Source organism: Ictalurus punctatus, chromosome 3, assembly GCF_001660625.3.
Source record: "Ictalurus punctatus breed USDA103 chromosome 3, Coco_2.0, whole genome shotgun sequence".
Taxonomy (NCBI): domain Eukaryota; kingdom Metazoa; phylum Chordata; class Actinopteri; order Siluriformes; family Ictaluridae; genus Ictalurus; species Ictalurus punctatus.
This window is the reverse complement of record NC_030418.2, coordinates 8,854,612-8,872,671: the sequence shown is the minus strand read 5'-3', so window position 1 is coordinate 8,872,671 and position 18,060 is coordinate 8,854,612. Positions and strand designations below refer to the sequence as shown.

At 38.6% G+C, this 18,060-nt stretch overlaps 1 protein-coding gene across 3 annotated transcripts in view; it reads left to right on the top strand.

Moving 5' to 3' along the window:
* LOC108261051 (signal-induced proliferation-associated 1-like protein 2) overlaps positions 1–18,060 on the top strand; it is a 202,331-nt gene that overhangs the window by 109,019 nt on the left and 75,252 nt on the right. For all 3 annotated transcript variants that reach the window (XM_017461868.3, XM_017461867.3, XM_017461866.3), the window contains exon 10: positions 3,653–3,910. In XM_017461868.3, the coding sequence (XP_017317357.1) occupies positions 3,653–3,910 (258 nt within the window). The remainder of the gene's footprint in view (positions 1–3,652; positions 3,911–18,060) is intronic.

Below are 18,060 nucleotides of genomic sequence, written 5' to 3'. Positions count from 1 at the left end.
TGTGGAGAAGTTCTCCTCATTTGATAGATGTCCTGCTGCAATCATCAATGCCATCAAAGAGACAATCTCCCAGATGAAAATTGTTGGAGAACTTTTGCTTGTAGCCAGCACCTTCTGAGACACAGTGTGTCAGCCACTTGTTCTTAATGCACTTGTTCATCTCAGGCATTTCTTGATGTCAGGAATTTCTTTGATTAGAAAGTTTGACTTGTTAAAACCTATAGCTCCTCAGCCATATGCATGGAAATGCACACTCCAATTTGACATTATACTTCAAAAATTAATGTTACAATGTTTTGCTGGTACGTAACATTTAAAAAAACAAAACAAAAAAAAAAACAACTTTGCAACTGCTTGCATATGATTTATGTTTTTTTTCATTACTTTATTAAAACCATTGTTCAATTGTTACATTTACAAATGAACAATTTTAAAGGCATTTATAACTTTTAACATCACTCCACCCGTGAACATTGCCGTGAATTGCCGGCCAATGAAAATGGGCCGTGAGACAGTTCAATATTTTATTCTGGCAGGAAGAGCCAGGAGGAAACCGGGGTCAGGGGGCCGGGTTTAGCCCGGGTCAGGAGTAGGAGAGAGAGGGAGAGAGAGTAAAGAAAAAGGGAGTTGCCTGGACCACTGACCACCCCCAAGTGATCTCCCACCAGCTGCACGGCTTCATCCAGGGCCATGGGCCAGTGGCACTAGACCACTCTACTGTTCCTGTCGGGAGTTTAGCGACAGATTGCTTGAGTGTGACCAGCTCGATAATCTGTTGTGCATCCCGCTCCTCTGCCATCAACCACCGGCAACAGGAGTGGTTCTGTAGGTGCATAGGTGTAGGGGCAAATGACCTTAGGGAGCTGCAGCGACCAGAAGCACCGGCAGTGCTCCTCAGGTGTTCAGCCAACATGCTGTAGGACTGCCCTCTTGACGCTGGATTACTCGAGCTCTGTACATGGCGACAGCTCCTGGGTAGTAAGCAAGTGCCTGCTGGCTCTCCATCCACAGCTTGGTGGTTGACCATGTAGCCACACACACCAGCAATGAAAAATCCTTGGGGTGTGCAGTCTATAGATTGTTGATAGTGTCATAGAGTATAATAAATGCTTCCCTTGCATAAGCACTAGAATGTACACTGCGACACTTAGCACAGCAGTAGTAAACTCTCTGGGGAGTTATTATGGCCAGGACTTAACTCCATAAATTCCACCAGCAGCAGACAGCAACTCTAGACTTCTGCAGCATTTCTGCACCATTCACTGTTAGCGTAAATTTAAAATTGCAAGATATTGCTGTGCTAGTGGCAGCTGATTACAGCAGCCCCTGTCTTGAGAGACGTTATATTTTACCTGTATATTAGGGGTTTTTTACTTATCTGTCACATATGTCACTTTTTCTTACTTTCAAAGTTTCAGTTTGTTTAGGCACATAGTTCTTTTACTTATTATAAACAATATGCTCAGAATGGAGAACCATGGGTAGAGAGCAGGTCACTTCATGTACACACATAACCATCTGCTGGTACTTCTAAGATCATGCCATGCTCCAGAATGAGGTTCTATATTCCTGAAGAACTGAGACCGTACAGAGGATGCTGAGCTGGATCCAAAACAAAAGCAAAGAGGAGATGCTACAAGGGCTTCATGCCTTCCATCATCATGGAAATGTTAGGTCTCTACAACGACCTTTATTTCCAAGACTAAGACAAGATGATGACAAGACGACACTGATGTAATTAAACACTAACTGTGACTATATCAACATGCAATGCTGTTGACAAAAAAGACAAGACTAAAATGTAGTTTGTAAAAATAAAAACTTTACCAAAATCTATTTATTTTCATCAACAAAAAAGGAGACAATATATTATAGACTATTTTAATTTTTTTCAAAAGCGAGTTCCGCACATAAATGCAAGTTCCACACATAAGCGTAGCAGGGATATTCTGTGTGTAGTTGTGCAATGTTGACTTTCGTGATTGGCAATAATACCTACAGTACCCTCCACTAATATTGGCACCCTTGGTAAATATGAGAAAAGAAGTCTGTGAAAAATTGTCTTTATTGTTGAACCTTTTGATCTTTTGTTTTTAAAAATCACAAAAATACACTAAAAATTCACCAAAATACACTCTCGTGGATATCAAACAATTGCAAACACAACACAGGTTTATGCAAAAAAAAAAATCTTTGTTAAATAACGCAAAATTTGTGCATAGAACAATTTAGATGTGCATTTGTTGATCAAGTGACATTCGTTGACGTCTTTTCTGAGTCGATCCTTTTCGGTTCATCTGAATTTTGAGACTTTCTTTCCTCGGTTTGCCTTGCACAATCCACACACACATATCTCCCGATCCACACACAACTGTGCCTAAGCTACCACTAGATGGGAGTCTCAGCTTTACAGAGTTGGTGCCACCTGTCTACTTGTGCTTGATTCGAGAACAAGTTCTAGGGGAGAGCCGGGTACACTTTTGGTTTTCTCAAGTTTGTTGAAAAATACTTAGGGTTCAAAGCATTATTTTCACATTCATTTTACAAATGTCTGGTACAAATATGCCTTGTTTTATGAATAAAACATACTTTTTTTCCCATTATTTAACCGGAAATAAGAGAAGTGAAATGTTAGAACATATTAAATTGTTAATTATAACATGTATAATTTATAGATTTTTAAACATTTCTAAATTTGGCTCAAGTTAAAAGTTTACTTAAATGCATTTTGGCAAGGATATGTTATTTCTATTTCTGTATTAAATTGTTAATTATAACGTATAATTTATATATTTTTAATTTACATTTTTTAAATAGAACATTGGAAAGCGTATGGCTCAGGCTTTAGTAACAGCCATGTGTAGGGAGTTGTCAGCTGGTCACAACACCCCTGCTTCTACACCTGTCAGGCCTCCATGTGCCTCTCTCAACACCGATACTCCCTCTAGCAACAACACAGTTCACCCTTCCAACAATATGGGCAAATATGCTTAATTATAATTATAACGTATAATTTACAGATTTTATATATATATATATATATATATATATATATATATATATATATATATATATATATATATATATATATATATATATATATATATATATATAGAGAGAGAGAGAGAGAGAGAGAGAGTAGAATGTTGTAGAGAGTATGTCTCAGGGTCTAGTAACAGCTGTCTCTTTAAAGCCTGGTTCACTCTGGCAGAGGTGGTAGAACAAGTAGTTCTTTGCCTTGATCATATGAGTTTTCCTGAAGCTTTGAACAAAGTATAAGGAAGACATAAAATAGTGTACTCGCTGCACTTGATAGACATAGTAACGTTAGAGGTTAATCTTATTGTTTTTTGTTTTGTTTTGTTTTTTCAAAAACAAACTGTTAATACACTCTTAGAGCAATGTCTGCACCCCCTACCCTCTCTCTGTCCATGCCATTCTGCCCTTCTGTTCCTGAACAGTATCATGTATCTTTGTGCTTCATTTTTCTTCGTGTGGCAATAAGATCAGCATTATTGGAACGCTTGCCTCAACAATTCTGTTGTTGTAGTAAGAAAGCTAGTGGAAGCTTTAGTTGAACAAGTTTACACTGATTCTGCGATGTTAGCATTTTTAAGAGGAATCTTTTTTAAATTATTACCTACACTTTCAGAGGTTGTTCGGAGCTGTACCGCATTCCCATGGTGGAATACAAGCTCGACAGTGAAGGCACACCCTGTGAATATAAGACCCCATTCAGGAAGAACACCACCTGGCACCGGGTGTGCACTACTCCAGGGGGCCAGCCCCTACCGCGAAGCTCACCCACTCAGGGTCCTGAACAAGTGCAATGCCAACCAATCTCGCAGCACATTGAGATATCCATCTCACGCAGCACGTCATTCGACAGGAAACTGCCAGACATCTCCAGGTATTACCACAGTCTTGCTTTCTATCATTTAATATTTCTGCATTTTAATAATTGTCTGTAAAATGATCTTTGGAACACAATAGAGACACATTTGATTTATATATATATATATATATATATATATATATATATATATATATATATATATATATATATATATATATATATATATATGCACTTGCCTGCAAATATGCACAACACATAAATGTTACATGTTACCAGCTGCAAAAAAAAAAAATACCTATACTCTGTAAGAGAATTTAACTGAAGAATGTAAGCACAACCTTTCAGTTACCCCATTATGCTGTCATAAAACATGGAAGGACTTTCTATTGATTCTAAATGTTGAAGTAAGTCTAATAATTTATAGGTTCTACTCTGGATACATTTGTCATGTTTTAGTGAACATTCAGAAAAACCTGATTACAGGTATCTTCAACTATCAATCCAGAAAGATGGTATATAAATATAGAATTTTCTATATATCTGCATAAAATGAACTAAAACAACATCAGATTTTTACACAAGTCCTAAAAGTAGACAAAGAGAACCCTATTAAACAAATGAGACAAAAATATTATACTTGGTTATTTATTTATTGAGGGAAATGATCCAATATTACATATAGTACACAAACATGTGTTGTGAAGATCAGATTTTGATCTTTAAATAAAACAGGACACTCACTCACACCTGATTGTCATCCCATTGATTGAAAACACCTGACTCTAATTTCAGCTTCAAATTAACTGCTAAACCTAGAGGTTCACATACATAATATTGGATCATTTTCCTCAATAAATAAATGATGAAGTATAATATTTTTGTCTCATTTGTATAACTGGGTTCTTTTTGTATGTTTTTAGGACTTGTGTGAAAATCTGGTGATGTTTAAGGTCATATTTATGCAGATATATAGAAAATCCTAAAGGGTTCACAAACTTTTAAGCACCAACGTGTGTGTGTGTGTGTGTGTGTGTATGTATATGTGTGTATATATATATATATAATATATATATATATATATATATATAGTGAGGGAAAAAAGTATTTGATCCCCTGCTGATTTTGTACGTTTGCCCACTGAAAGAAATGATCAGTCTATAATTTTAATGGTAGGTTTATTTGTACAGTGAGAGACAGAATAACAACAAGAAAATCCAGAAAAACGCATGTCAAAAATGTTATAAATTGATTTGCATTTTAATTCAGGAAATAAGTATTTGACCCCCTCTCAATCAGAAAGATTTCTGGCTCCCAGGTGTCTTTTATACAGGTAACAAGCTGAGATTAGGAGCACACTCTTAAAGGGAGTGCTCCTAATCTCAGCTTGTTACCTGTATAAAAGACACCTGTCCACAGAAGCAATCAATCAATCAGATTCCAAACTCTCCACCATGGCCAAGACCAAAGAGCTCTCCAAGGATGTCAGGGACAAGATTGTAGACCTACACAAGTCTGGAATGGGCTACAAGACCATTGCCAAGCAGCTTGGTGAGAAGGTGACAACAGTTGGTGTGATTATTCACAAATGGAAGAAACACAAAAGAACTGTCAATCTCCCTCGGCCTGAGGCTCCATGCAAGATCTCACCTCGTGGAGTTGCAATGATCATGAAAACAGTGAGGAATCAGCCCAGAACTACACGGGAGGATCTTGTCAATGATCTCAAGGCAGCTGGGACCATAGTCACCAAGAAAACAATTGGTAACACACTACGCTGTGAAGGACTGAAATCCTGACATCTGAATGATTCAGAGGACAACTGGGTGAAAGTTTTGTGGTCAGATGAGATCAAAATGGAGCTCTTTGGCATCAACTCAACTCGCCATGTTTGGAAGAGGAGGAATGCTGCCTATGACCCCAAGAACACCATCCCCACCGTCAAACATGGAGGTAGAAACATTATGCTTTGGGGGTGTTTTTCTGCTAAGGGGACAGGACAACTTCACCACATCAAAGGGACGATGGACGGGGCCATGTACCGTCAAATCTTGTACCGTCAAATCTTGGGTGAGAACCTCCTTCCCTCAGCCAGGGCATTGAAAATGGGTCGTGGATGGGTATTCCAGCATGACAATGACCCAAAACACACGGCCAAGGCAACAAAGGAGTGGCTCAAGAAGAAGCACATTAAGGCCCTGGAGTGGCCTAGACAGTCTCCAGACCTTAATCCCATATAAAATCTGTGGCGGGAGCTGAAGGTTTGAGTTGCCAAACGTCAGCCTCGAAACCTTAATGATTTGGAGAAGATCTGCAAAGAGGAGTGGGACAAAATCCCTCCTGAGATGTGTGCAAACCTGGTGGCCAACTGCAACAAACTTCTGACCTCTGTGATTGCCAACAAGGGTTTTGCCACCAAGTACTAAGTCATGTTTTGCAGAGGGGTCAAATACATATTTCCCTCATTAAAATGCAAATCAATTTATAACATTTTTGACATGCATTTTTCTGGATTTTTTTTGTTGTTATTCTGTCTCTCACTGTTCAAATAAATCTACCATTCTTTGTCAGTGGGCAAACGCACAAAATCAGCAGGGGATCAAATACTTTTTTCCCTCACTGTGTGTGTGTGTGTGTGTGTGTGTGTGTGTGTGTATGTATGTATATATATATATATATATATATATATATATATATATGTGTATATATATGTATGTATGTATGTATATATATATATATATATATATATATATATATATATATATATATATATATATATATATATATATATATATATATATATATATATGTGTGTGTGTGTGTGTGTGTGAGTGTGTATATATATATATATATATATATATATATATATATATATATATATATATATATATATATATATATATATATATAGCCTAACTCATTTAAATCTAAAGAAGTGCTACTTTGTTTACTGTTGATGCTGTGAGCAGCAATGTTGATTTGAGCTTGGGGTTGAGGAGAGCTTCCTGGGTTTTTGAGTAGGAATTCCATGTTGAGGGGGTGTCTTCTTTGCTTTTTTCCTAGTTGTATGTCAGACACTTGAAGTTACAAGTTTTAGACATATGCTTCATAAGCTCGAGAATGCACCCAGGTCCTTCACCCCTTCTCCAATTAAAACCACACCCCTGAGTTTGACTGAGGGTTGTTATTGTATTTTAGTGTGGCATGTGTCCCGCACACTGATGGAAGTAAAGTGCTATGTAATGGGAGAGTTACATTCAATTCTTGCAATAAATTCAGCATTTACCCCTTAAAGAGCAACACTGTGCTGGTTATTTTTCATTTAAAGCCTTGTTCAGACATGGTACTAACATTCATTTTGGATGATTGTCAACATAGAGGTCTGATCAGGGTCAAATGTGTCTTGGTTTACTCACTCAGACCACATTTGAAGGCGATCTCAGGTGGATGTGACCACATTACATTTGTAGTGTGAACAAAAACTCAACAGATGTTAAGTGTATTTCAGTGAAGGCTTTGCTTTTCGGTGTCACACATTGTCCACATGTCACTTAAAGTAGTGCAGTTTGTGCATTGCATTTCTTATTTTTTCACCAGTATGATTGCTTTTTGCTCTGGCATGGAAATTCTCCATATAAAAATGGTATTTGTCTTCTTAAAATGTAAAAAACACTCGCCATCTTCCACCCTTGAGCACCCTAACCAACCTTCTCAAGAGAGAGAGGGAAAGGTTGAATGGTATTGCATAACTATATGTGGGAAAATAAATTAAGTAAATACTTTTTTTTTTTTTTAAATGTATGCACAAACACTATAGAAGAAGGCCACTTCAGGAAAAATGATGATGAAAAAGATGAATGAGTTTCAAAATGGCAAAAAAAATACCTGTACTGGAAATATAATTGCCTTTATTAACAGTACATACAGGGGTGTCTGTTAATGGGCTAGCCCCCCTTATTTCAAAGATTTTTAAAAAATCACTATTAGGTTTCATTTTTGGTATCCATACCTTTCTTGCAGTTCATTAAAAAAAAAATTATTTCATTTTTGTTAAACTGAGTGCAACAGCACCACCAATGATCATAAAAAAACACACACACAATGAAGCAATGCTGTGGGCTAGATGTAATGAGCCCACTGCTGAAGACTCATGCAGCCAAACCAGTGACAGTCTTGTCAGGTGATTACACAGTGACCTCTAGATTTGATCTCCATTTGGGCTGATATATTTCAGCCCGCTTCTGTGACTCATCTATTATATGTCATTAGCAGTCATTTTACAGACTCATGAATGTGAATGAGGTGGATTATTTACTTTACCATAATTTTTTACCTATATAATGCATTTGGATGCGAAACTAAAAGTAGACATACATTGCAAAAGCATACATTGTCTAATCTTAAGGTACTGTTGTCTGTCCTTTTGTGTAATTCATACTTTGATTAGTGTTTTTTGGTTTGAAGAAAATGGTTACTGGGAAGGTCTTATAACAGGCCTAGTTTTTTTTCTTTTTCCTAGCATTATTCCCGCGCTATGGCAGGGTCCACTTCATCGGATCATTGGTTCGCATATTTGATTTACATTTATTCATTTAGCAGATGTTTTTATCCAAAGTGACTTACAAATGAGAAAATACAAGTAGTGCTACCATACAAGATCCATTAATTGAGTTCCAGGAGAAGCAAAGTGCGCAGAGTAGAGGTGTAAATGCCGGTAAGTTTTTTTTTTTTTTTTTTTTTTTTTTTTTTTTTTTTTTTTTTTTTTTTAGGGGTTGGTTAGGAGTTCACGAAAGAGGTGGGTCTTTAGCTGTTTCTTGAAGATGGTGACAGATTCTGCGGTCCGGATTGAGGTTGGAAGTTCATTCCACCACTGAGGAATAGTTAGTTTGAAGGTTCTTGAAAGGGACCTTGAGCCACACTGAGTAGGTACTACTGAGCGTCGGTCATTGATTGATTGCAGATTGCGTGAGGGAACGTAAGCCTTCAGGAGAGAGTTGAGGTAGGAGGGTGCTGTTCCAGACAAGGTCTTGTACGTGAGCATCAAGGCCTTGAATTTGATGCGGGCAGCTATAGGAAGCCAGTGGGGGGAGATGAAGAGGGGTTCTCTTGGGCTGGTTGAAGACGAGGCGTGCTGCTGCATTCTGAATCATTTGAAGGGGTTTGATGGAGCTGGCTGGGAGGCCTGAGAATAATGAGTTGCAGTAGTCCAGTTTTGAGATAACAAGAGCCTGGACTAGTAGTTGTTCGTTGAGGTAGGGTCTGATTTTCTTGATGTTGTACAGGATGAACCTACAGGGCCGTGCAGTTGTTGAGATGTCGTCTGTAAAGCTCAAACATCTAAAGCACTTATTGTAAACAAAACTATTAATGAGCAGGGATTTAATTTACTATGTTTAACAGAAACCTGGATTAGAGCAAATGAGTATGTAGCACTAAATGAAACTAGCCCCACAGACACAACTATATACACTGTGTCATGAGATGGAGGCAAAGACAGAAGCAAGTGCAGGTTACGTAGTTTAATACCAAAAACAACAAGTCCAAAGGGTTCCCACTGGAACATCCAGATAGTAAGACATTACAATAATCTAGCCTAAAGGTGACGAAAGCATGAACAAATATTTCTGCATCATGTAGTGAAATTATATTTCTTATCTTAGCAATATTTCTGAGATGAAAGAAGGCTATCCTAGTAATATTATCTACATGAGCGTCAAATGAAAGACTGGAGTCAATCATCACACCAAGGTCTTTTACTGCAACACATGATGAAACAAAGTCCATCCAGAGTTACTGTGTAATCAGAAAGCATACTTCTATCTGCATGTGTTCCTAGTAGAAGTACTTCTGTCTGGTCAGAATTAAGTAAAAGGAAGTTAATAAACATCCAGTATCAAGTGTCCTTTACATATTCCTCAACTTTATGCCGCTGTTTTCTGTCATCTGGCTTTGCTGAAATATATACAACTGTGTATCATCAGCATAACAGTGGAAGCTAATTCCATGTATACAAATAATTTGACCCAGAGGTAGCATGTATAATGTAAAAAGCAGAGGGCCTAAAACAGAACCTTTTGGAAAACCAAATTTAACCTCGGAATGCATGAAGAAGTCACCATTTACATCTACAAACTGATAGCGATCGGTCAAATAAGATCTGAGCCAGGAGAGGGCTGTTCCCTTAACAACAACATTTTCTAGTCTATCAAGGAGAATAGTATGATCAATACTATCAAAAGCTACACTAAGGCCAAGTAGCACAAGCAAGGAAACACAACCTTGATTAGAGGCCAACAGTAGGTCATTTACTACTATAACCAGCACTGTCTCTATAATATGTGAGGCCTAAATCCTGACTGATACATTTCATGAATGTAATTCCTATGTAGGTACGCGCATAGCTGCTTAGAAAAACAACCTTTTCTAAGATCTTGGAGATAAAGGGGAGATTTGATATTGGCCTATAGCTGGACAATTGACAGGGGTCGAGGTCAGGTTTTTAAATCAGGGGTTTAATAACTGCTAGTTAAAATGCTTTAGGTACATAGCCACTGCTAAAGGGAAAAATTGATTATTTTTAGGAGTTCAATTCCTCCTGGACAAATATGTTTAAAGAAATATGTAGGTAAGGGATCAAGTATACAAGTTGATGATTTTGCTTATGAGATTAATGAAGTTAGTTCGGTCTCTCTAAGGGGAGTGAAACATTCTAATCGTTGATCAGATAATGCTATATTATCATCTACAGGGTTAGTTATAAAACTGTCTGGTTTTAAATTGATAGTCTGAATTTCACATCTAATATTTTTAACTTTACCAATGAAAAAAATCATGAAATCTTTGCTGCTACATAATAATTGTGATTGTGTGTCTGTTTATGTGGTGGTTTTATTCCTAGTTAATTTTGCTACTGTGCTGAATAGAAATCTAGAATTGTTTTTCTTTTCTTATATTAAGGTGGAGAGATAGACTTTTCTAGCATCACTAAGAGATTTTCTATAGTTCAGGAGGCTCTCCTTCCATGCTGTTTGAAATACTACCAATTTGGTTTGATGCCATTTACTTTCTAATTGTCGAGTGGTCTGTTTTAAGGTATGTGTTTGATTGTTATACCAGGGTGCTAGCTTTTTCTCTCTAATTATTTTTCTTTTGAGTGGAGCTAACTTATCTAGTGTGTAGCAGAGCATTGACTCTAAGCATTCAGTCACCTGATCGAGTTCTGTGGGATCGGACGGTGATCCAAATATAATTGATATCTCTGGGAGGTTGTTGATGGAACTCTGTGCAGAAGCTGATGGAACTCTGTGCAGAAGCTGACGTGAATGTACGTTTTACGCGGTAGCGTGGCGAGGTGCAAATTTTATGATCAATACACAATTTAAACGAGATGAGATAATGGTCTGAGACAATTTCAGACTGTGGATGTGTGACTATATTTTCTATATTTAACCTGTATATAAGTATCTGGTCAAGTGTGTGACCACCATTGTGAGTGGGTCCTATTACGTTCTGATTGATCCCTATTGAATCTAAAATGGACTCAACCGCTGTTCTCAGATTTTGGGTTTTCAAAATGAATATTAAAATCAACAATGATTAATGCTTTATCTAGAGAAACAACCAGATTTGAGATCAAATCTGCAAATTCACTAAGGAATTCAGTATATGGCCCTGGACGTCTGTAAATAATAATTAGTGGATTGACTTATTTTTTGTGGCTACATATGTTATACTGGTATAAAGAACTTCAAAAGAGTTGAATTTATGATTAGGTCTTTGTGTGACGCCTAGATTATGATTATAGATGAATGCAACACTTCCTCCTCTGCCAGTTAGATGAGGCTGATGTGTATAAATGTATCCAGCAGGACTGGCTTCATTTAGTGCTATGTACTTAACTCCACGTCTGTATGTGGGAGAGGTCCAGACACGATCTTTGTTGCGGGTGATCTGCTGCGTACCGTCTCGATCAGGCTGATGAAGTCCCTCTTCAGGATTTCCGTTTGCCGCAGTCTGATGTCGTTCACGCCCTTGTGCAGCACAACAGCTCTGATGTTCTCGTACTTCTTCAGGATTGTGGGTACCTGCGCAGTGACATGAAGAACACGAGCACCAGAGAAACACCTTTGGATGAGGTGAAACGGACGTTCCGAACAATGGAGTCTCCGATGATCACGGCATTTTGTCTCACGGTGAGGGGCGAAGTTCCTGCTGGAGATCTCAAAGACTGGGGCGGCAGAGGGGGAAAGGTCCTGGCCTGGTGCACCCAAGGGCCGTGGTGTGTGTCAGGAAGACAAGGTACTACGACATGTGTCAATGCCGACGTGACTGAGACCTGGGCTGGATACGTCTTAGGTGCATGGTCCCTGCACAGAGAAACACACGGCGTAGAGGTGCTGGGAGTGGTAGTACCATGCTGCATGCTTACCTTGGATTTGTAGGCGATAGCATAAGATGTTTCCAGCCCGGTTCTTCGCTCATACAGCTGGGCCTGCTTGTCGAGTAAGTCGCGGATCTGTTTCTCCATGGCCTCCCATTCCAACAGCACCATGTACAGAAAATTTCAGGCTTATGAGTTCATTGTTTAGGACCTATTCAACATGATTCAATTATGTAAAACACTTAGAGATATTATGCTCAAATAATGCTTTCATCATCCTCAGGTCAGTAGACATGCTGTTTTGTCTTAGACCTAAAGGCTGAAACACACCACAAAGGCATACTATTATGCTACTGACAAACACTGACAGAATAATTTTGAACAACTTTAAAAACCCAGAAGGCCACAAGGAAGTTAACCATTTTCGTGGTTTGACCATAACATCATACAGTATTTCTTTCAAAAGTTCTTTCAGATTTCAAGTACAAAATAAAAGTTGAGAGATACACAGAACGAAAGTTTTATAACTGTAACAGCTTAGCTGGAGTTCTTGGGCTGATTCCAGATTATCCTCCATCAAAAAAACCTACTTCTAAATAGGCTGTTTTCATGCATTTTTTTTTTCTTGAATGTGAGGGCTAATTACTTTAAAAAAGTGAAAATTTGACAAAAAGTTGGATTCATCATAAAACTTGCCTTTGGTGTTATCACTGACTAGACTAGATGAGACTAGGCTCAAAAGCCTTAATAAAAAATAAATAAAATAAAATAAATCCAGAAAGCCCATATGCATGGCTTCATCCACTGGACCGGATCTGGTACTCCCTCTTTTAGTGAAGTTAGTCTGCAGGCTGGTGACATTTTGAAAAATTAGAAACAAACCTCCGATAATAGCTGAACAACCCAGGCTGCTCTAATCACTGTGAGACTCCTTGATTATTCCCATGTCAAGCATAACTTTGAGCTCATACTGAGCCACATTTTTTTGTGTTCAGGTAACTGTTAACCACTATCACTAAAGCCACAGGAACTACTTCTCTCCAAGGTTTCAGGAGATTGAGATAGTATATCTAGAGTGCATCGCCTCAATCCGTTCACCTGACTCGCCATGTGACCTCAGAATAATTACTTTGCAAGTATTTTAGAGATTGATGTGGGTAATAAAATAGTACAGTACTTTATTTCCCAGTGCAAATTCCCATAGTTGCGTACCCCATCATACAGTCTGGACTGTCATTCTTGGGCCTGACGCGAATTGTCCTGTGTTAAGGTCCTTTCACACTGAGCGCGATTAAGCGATGCAAATGTTTCACACCATTATGCTCTTGAATTGAAAAAATAGATCTCTATGGAGCTATTCACACTGGGCGTGATCATTCGTGGCACGACAAAGTGACTTTTTTTTTTTTTTTACCAGTGTGTCGATATTTTTCCTGTCGCTCCAAGTCGAAACGGGCTGTCGAATTAGATTTGAGCTTTGAGATTTGATCCTGTGCCCGGAGCTGCTGCTGTTGCATAAAAGGTGACACTATAGCACAGAAAACTGTGTTGAAAACCAGTGTAAACACTGAAGAAAAGTATTCTGGAAGAGAGAAGAGAATGGATGTTGAGTTCTTGTTATCATTTGCCAAGTTTCCATCCATTTTTTGTACACTTCTGTTAGCAACAAAGTGAAAGTGCATTAAAAAAGTTAGAGATATTTACTGTCTCCCACCTGTATCCATCTACTTGGCCAATAAAATGGTGTGCGCATCAGTTACTTATGCATTAAAAAGTGGCATTTTCTCTCTCTCTTTCGTTCTCCCTCTCTCACACATACACACACAAGTGCGTGTACCATGGAGATATAAATAAACCGTCATCACATGCCATGGCATGAGGTAGCTGCCAAAAAGTATATTTCTTACTGAAATAATTCATATTTGTTTGCAAACTATTTTTTTCATAATGTTACAGTTGGAGAAATATACAAGTGTGTCCTGCCTACAGTCAAGCATGGTGGTGGGAGTGTCATGCTCTGGGGCTGCATGAGTGCTGCTGGCACTGGGGAGCTACAGTTTATTGAGGGAACCATGAATGCCAACATGTACTGTGACGTACTGAAGCAGAGCATGATCCCCTCACTTCAGAGACTGGACCGCAGGGCAGTATTCCAGCATGATAATGACCCCAAACACAACTCCAAGACGACCACTGCCTTGCTAAAGAAGCTGAGGGTGAAGGTGATGAACTGGCCAAGCATGTCTCCAGACCTAAACCCTATTGAGCATCTGTGGGGCATCCTCAAACGGAAGGTGGAGTCGACATCCATGATGTCATCATGGAGGAGTGGAAGCGGACTCTAGTGGCAACCTGTGAAGCTCTGGTGAACTCCATGCCCAAGAGGGTTAAGGCAGTGCTGGAAAATAATGGTGGCCACATAAAATATTGACACTTTGGGCCCAATTTAGACATTTTCACTTAGGGGTGTACTCACTTTTGTTGCCAGCAGTTTAGACATTAATGGCTCTGTGTTGAGTTATTTTGAGGGGACAGCAAATTTACACTGTTATACAAGCTGTACACTCACTATTTTTCATTGCAGCAAAGTGTCATTTCTTCAGTGTTGTCACATAACTAGATATAATCAAATATTTACAAAAATGTGAGGGGTATACTCACTTTTGTGAGATACTGTATGTGCCTTTCACTGACTACAAACCTCTCTTTAATCTCCATTGAATTGTCTCCATGTAGGCAGGAGCAGCATATGCACCCTCCATCAGAGGCTCAAATAGATAAGGCTCTGAGCAGACTGTTTGCACATTCTGGTGTAGAAACCTCATCACAAAACTACTCCATGACTCATTTCTATATTTGCTGTCATTGTACATTAATTGGAAAAATTTCTTTGTATGATTGTTCCTGTTAGTCAGATCATGCACTGCACCCTGGCTCTGTATACACACTCGTGACCCAACCCCTAAAGTACATTTTTCAAATATGCAAAGAGGATGGGGAACAGGGTACAATTATTCTTTACGACAATGGAAGAAATCTTCTAAACGTTTAAAAAGTTCCTTTTTTATATGGGCTGCAGTCTGTACACTGTAGTCTACATTAAAATATGCAGTGGAATATGCAAGAACCGACTAATCTCTGATATTTCAGGGATTAATTTGCATACAAAATTCCATGCACAGATAAAGAGAAAAAACTATGCTAATGTACTGTAAATGTCTTTTTGCAATATATTTAAAAAGTTGCAGTTTGTTTAAATAACATTTGTAGGGATTAAAGGAGATCTATTATAAACCTTTTTTACAAGATGTAATATAAATCTCAGGTGTCCTCAGAATGTGTCTGTGAAGGTTCAGCTCAAAATACCATACGGATCATTTATTATACTGTACTGTAAATGCCCCTTTTTGGGTGGAAGCAAAAACACGCTGTTTTCGAGTGTGTCTCTTTAAATGCAAAGGGGCTGCTGCTCCCTTCCCCCCTTTCCGGAAGAGAGCTGTGTGGCTCTGAAGCATGATACTACAGCAGATGTGACTTTACAGCTGGTGCTTCGGATACTAAAAGGATTTGCACAAAATGTACATAGTTTTCAAAAAAAACAATCACCTTACCCTATTGTGCATAATAAAGGTTTGGTTATGAATTATACCAGAGGTGCCCAAACTTTTTCCTATGAAGGGCCAAAAATCAAACTTGACTGTGGGCTGTGGGCCGAAAGTAAACGTTGCATTATACCAAACTGTATTATATTAAAATTAAAGTTGCCATGGTTCTCCTCATTTATGATTTCATAATGTTTACAAATAAATAACTAAATAGGAAACATTAGCCTGTGATCTGCTTAACTAATGCAGTTTTATTTTCAGAGTCTTATAGTTCAATGAAACTTATAGTATAATGAAAACATAGAAACAATCCCATTTATAGTACTTCAATGCCTAATACAACTATTCAAGCTATAAACAATAGAGTCATATTCCTGCAATGTCATTGACCTCTAATGAGATACATGAAACTGGTACTTATTTTTCAAAAGTTTTTTCCAAATTGGGCTGCAGATGACTTACTGACAAAGTCAGGATATTATGTAGGTGAGTTTCAGTTAGTTTGCTTCTCAGTTTACACTTGTTCAAGTTCATCAGACTGAAAGTCTGCTTACAGAGGTAGGTAATGCCAAACAGAGACAGCATCACTTGTGCCTGTTTGCACATCTTTGGGTACCTGTTTGCTGGGACACATTTGTAGAAGTCTGTCAAGGGAAGGGACCTGAACTTGTGTTTGAGTTCTGAATCACACTGAACCTCAATTAGTTCCATCTGAAGATCATCACTGACTGTGTCCACACTGATGGTGAAGGGTTGATCAAACAACTCAGTCAGTAGCATTGTGTCTGAAGTCCTCAAATGACTGTCAAACTCATGGATAAGATTGCTGAGAACAGCATCATACTCGGGTACCTTCTCTTTCATCATGCCTGCCTTTCTAAGACTGGGAAAATGGGCTAAATTTCCTAGATGTGGGGATGAGAGAGAGAGAGGAACAGTGTGAGATTGGGAGTGAAAGAAGAGAAAAGCAAGCATGTAAAAACAGAGGGAGGCAAATAGAATAAATAACTGACAAAACAAGGAAATTAATCCATGAAAATTTAAGATAATTTTGACACAAATTTTATCAGCTTGATTAACACAAAATACCAAAGCTGACACCACTGGATATAAATGCGAAGTAAATATAAGTATTAATAATAATAATAACTTGTGCCCTGTGATGGACTGGCACCCTGTCCAGGGTGGACCCCGCCCTCTGCCCGATGTTCCCTGGGATAGGCTCCAGGTTCCCTGCGACCCTGAAGAAGGAGTAAGCGGTAGAAGATGGATGGATGGATGGAATAATAATAACTGCATATAAAACTATTGTGAATATTATAATTGCGAATATTACCTGCGGAGAGATGTCTTCTGAGCAGCAGTAGTTTTTGTTTGAAGGCTCTGACATGATCAAAAAGCTGGGTGATAATCTTGTTTTTTCCCAGGAGCTGAACATTTAAAACATTGAGCAGCTCTGTGACATCTACCAGGGAAGCCAGGTCAGAAAGCCATTTCTTATTCGTGGGCACTTGAATACTACCAATCTTGCTTTCCTGAAAAGCTCTGATCTCATCATGCAGATCAAAAAATCTCCTGAGAATTTTTCCTTGGCTCAGTCATCTAACCTCCTGGTGGTACATCACCATATATCCATCTCATCCAACAGTAAATTGAACTGCTGGTGAGAGAGTGCCTTGGAGCGTATATCATTCACAATTTTGAAGACGTCACTCATCACATCCACAAGCCCGATGGATTTAGCACATAGCAGTTCTTGATCTAAAATACAGTGTTACTTAACTAATTTCCCCCCACATTCACTGATTTTCTGAGACACCAACGTAGCAAGGCCAGATTTCCTCCCTACTATTGCCGGGGCTCCATCAGTTGTAATGCCAGCCATATTCTCCCACTTTCGTTCATTCTTTTTCAACACTCTCTCAACAGCAAAAAAAATATCCTCTCCTTTAGTAGTACTCAATGCCAGCCAGCTCTTGTAACACTTCAAAATTTTCATTTACTCCACGCAGAAATAGCAACAGCTATGCGGAATCATGTATATCGGTGCTCTCGTCAGAAGCTATTGAAAAGGTAGAAAAGGCAGCTGCTTTTGCCTTGATTTGCTCACTGAAATCTTGGGCCATGTCCTCTATGCATCTGGTTACAGTATTCCTTGACAAGCTGATTTGCAAGAATATATGAATCTAAGAAGGGTACACTGCTTCTGCAGCCACTGCAAG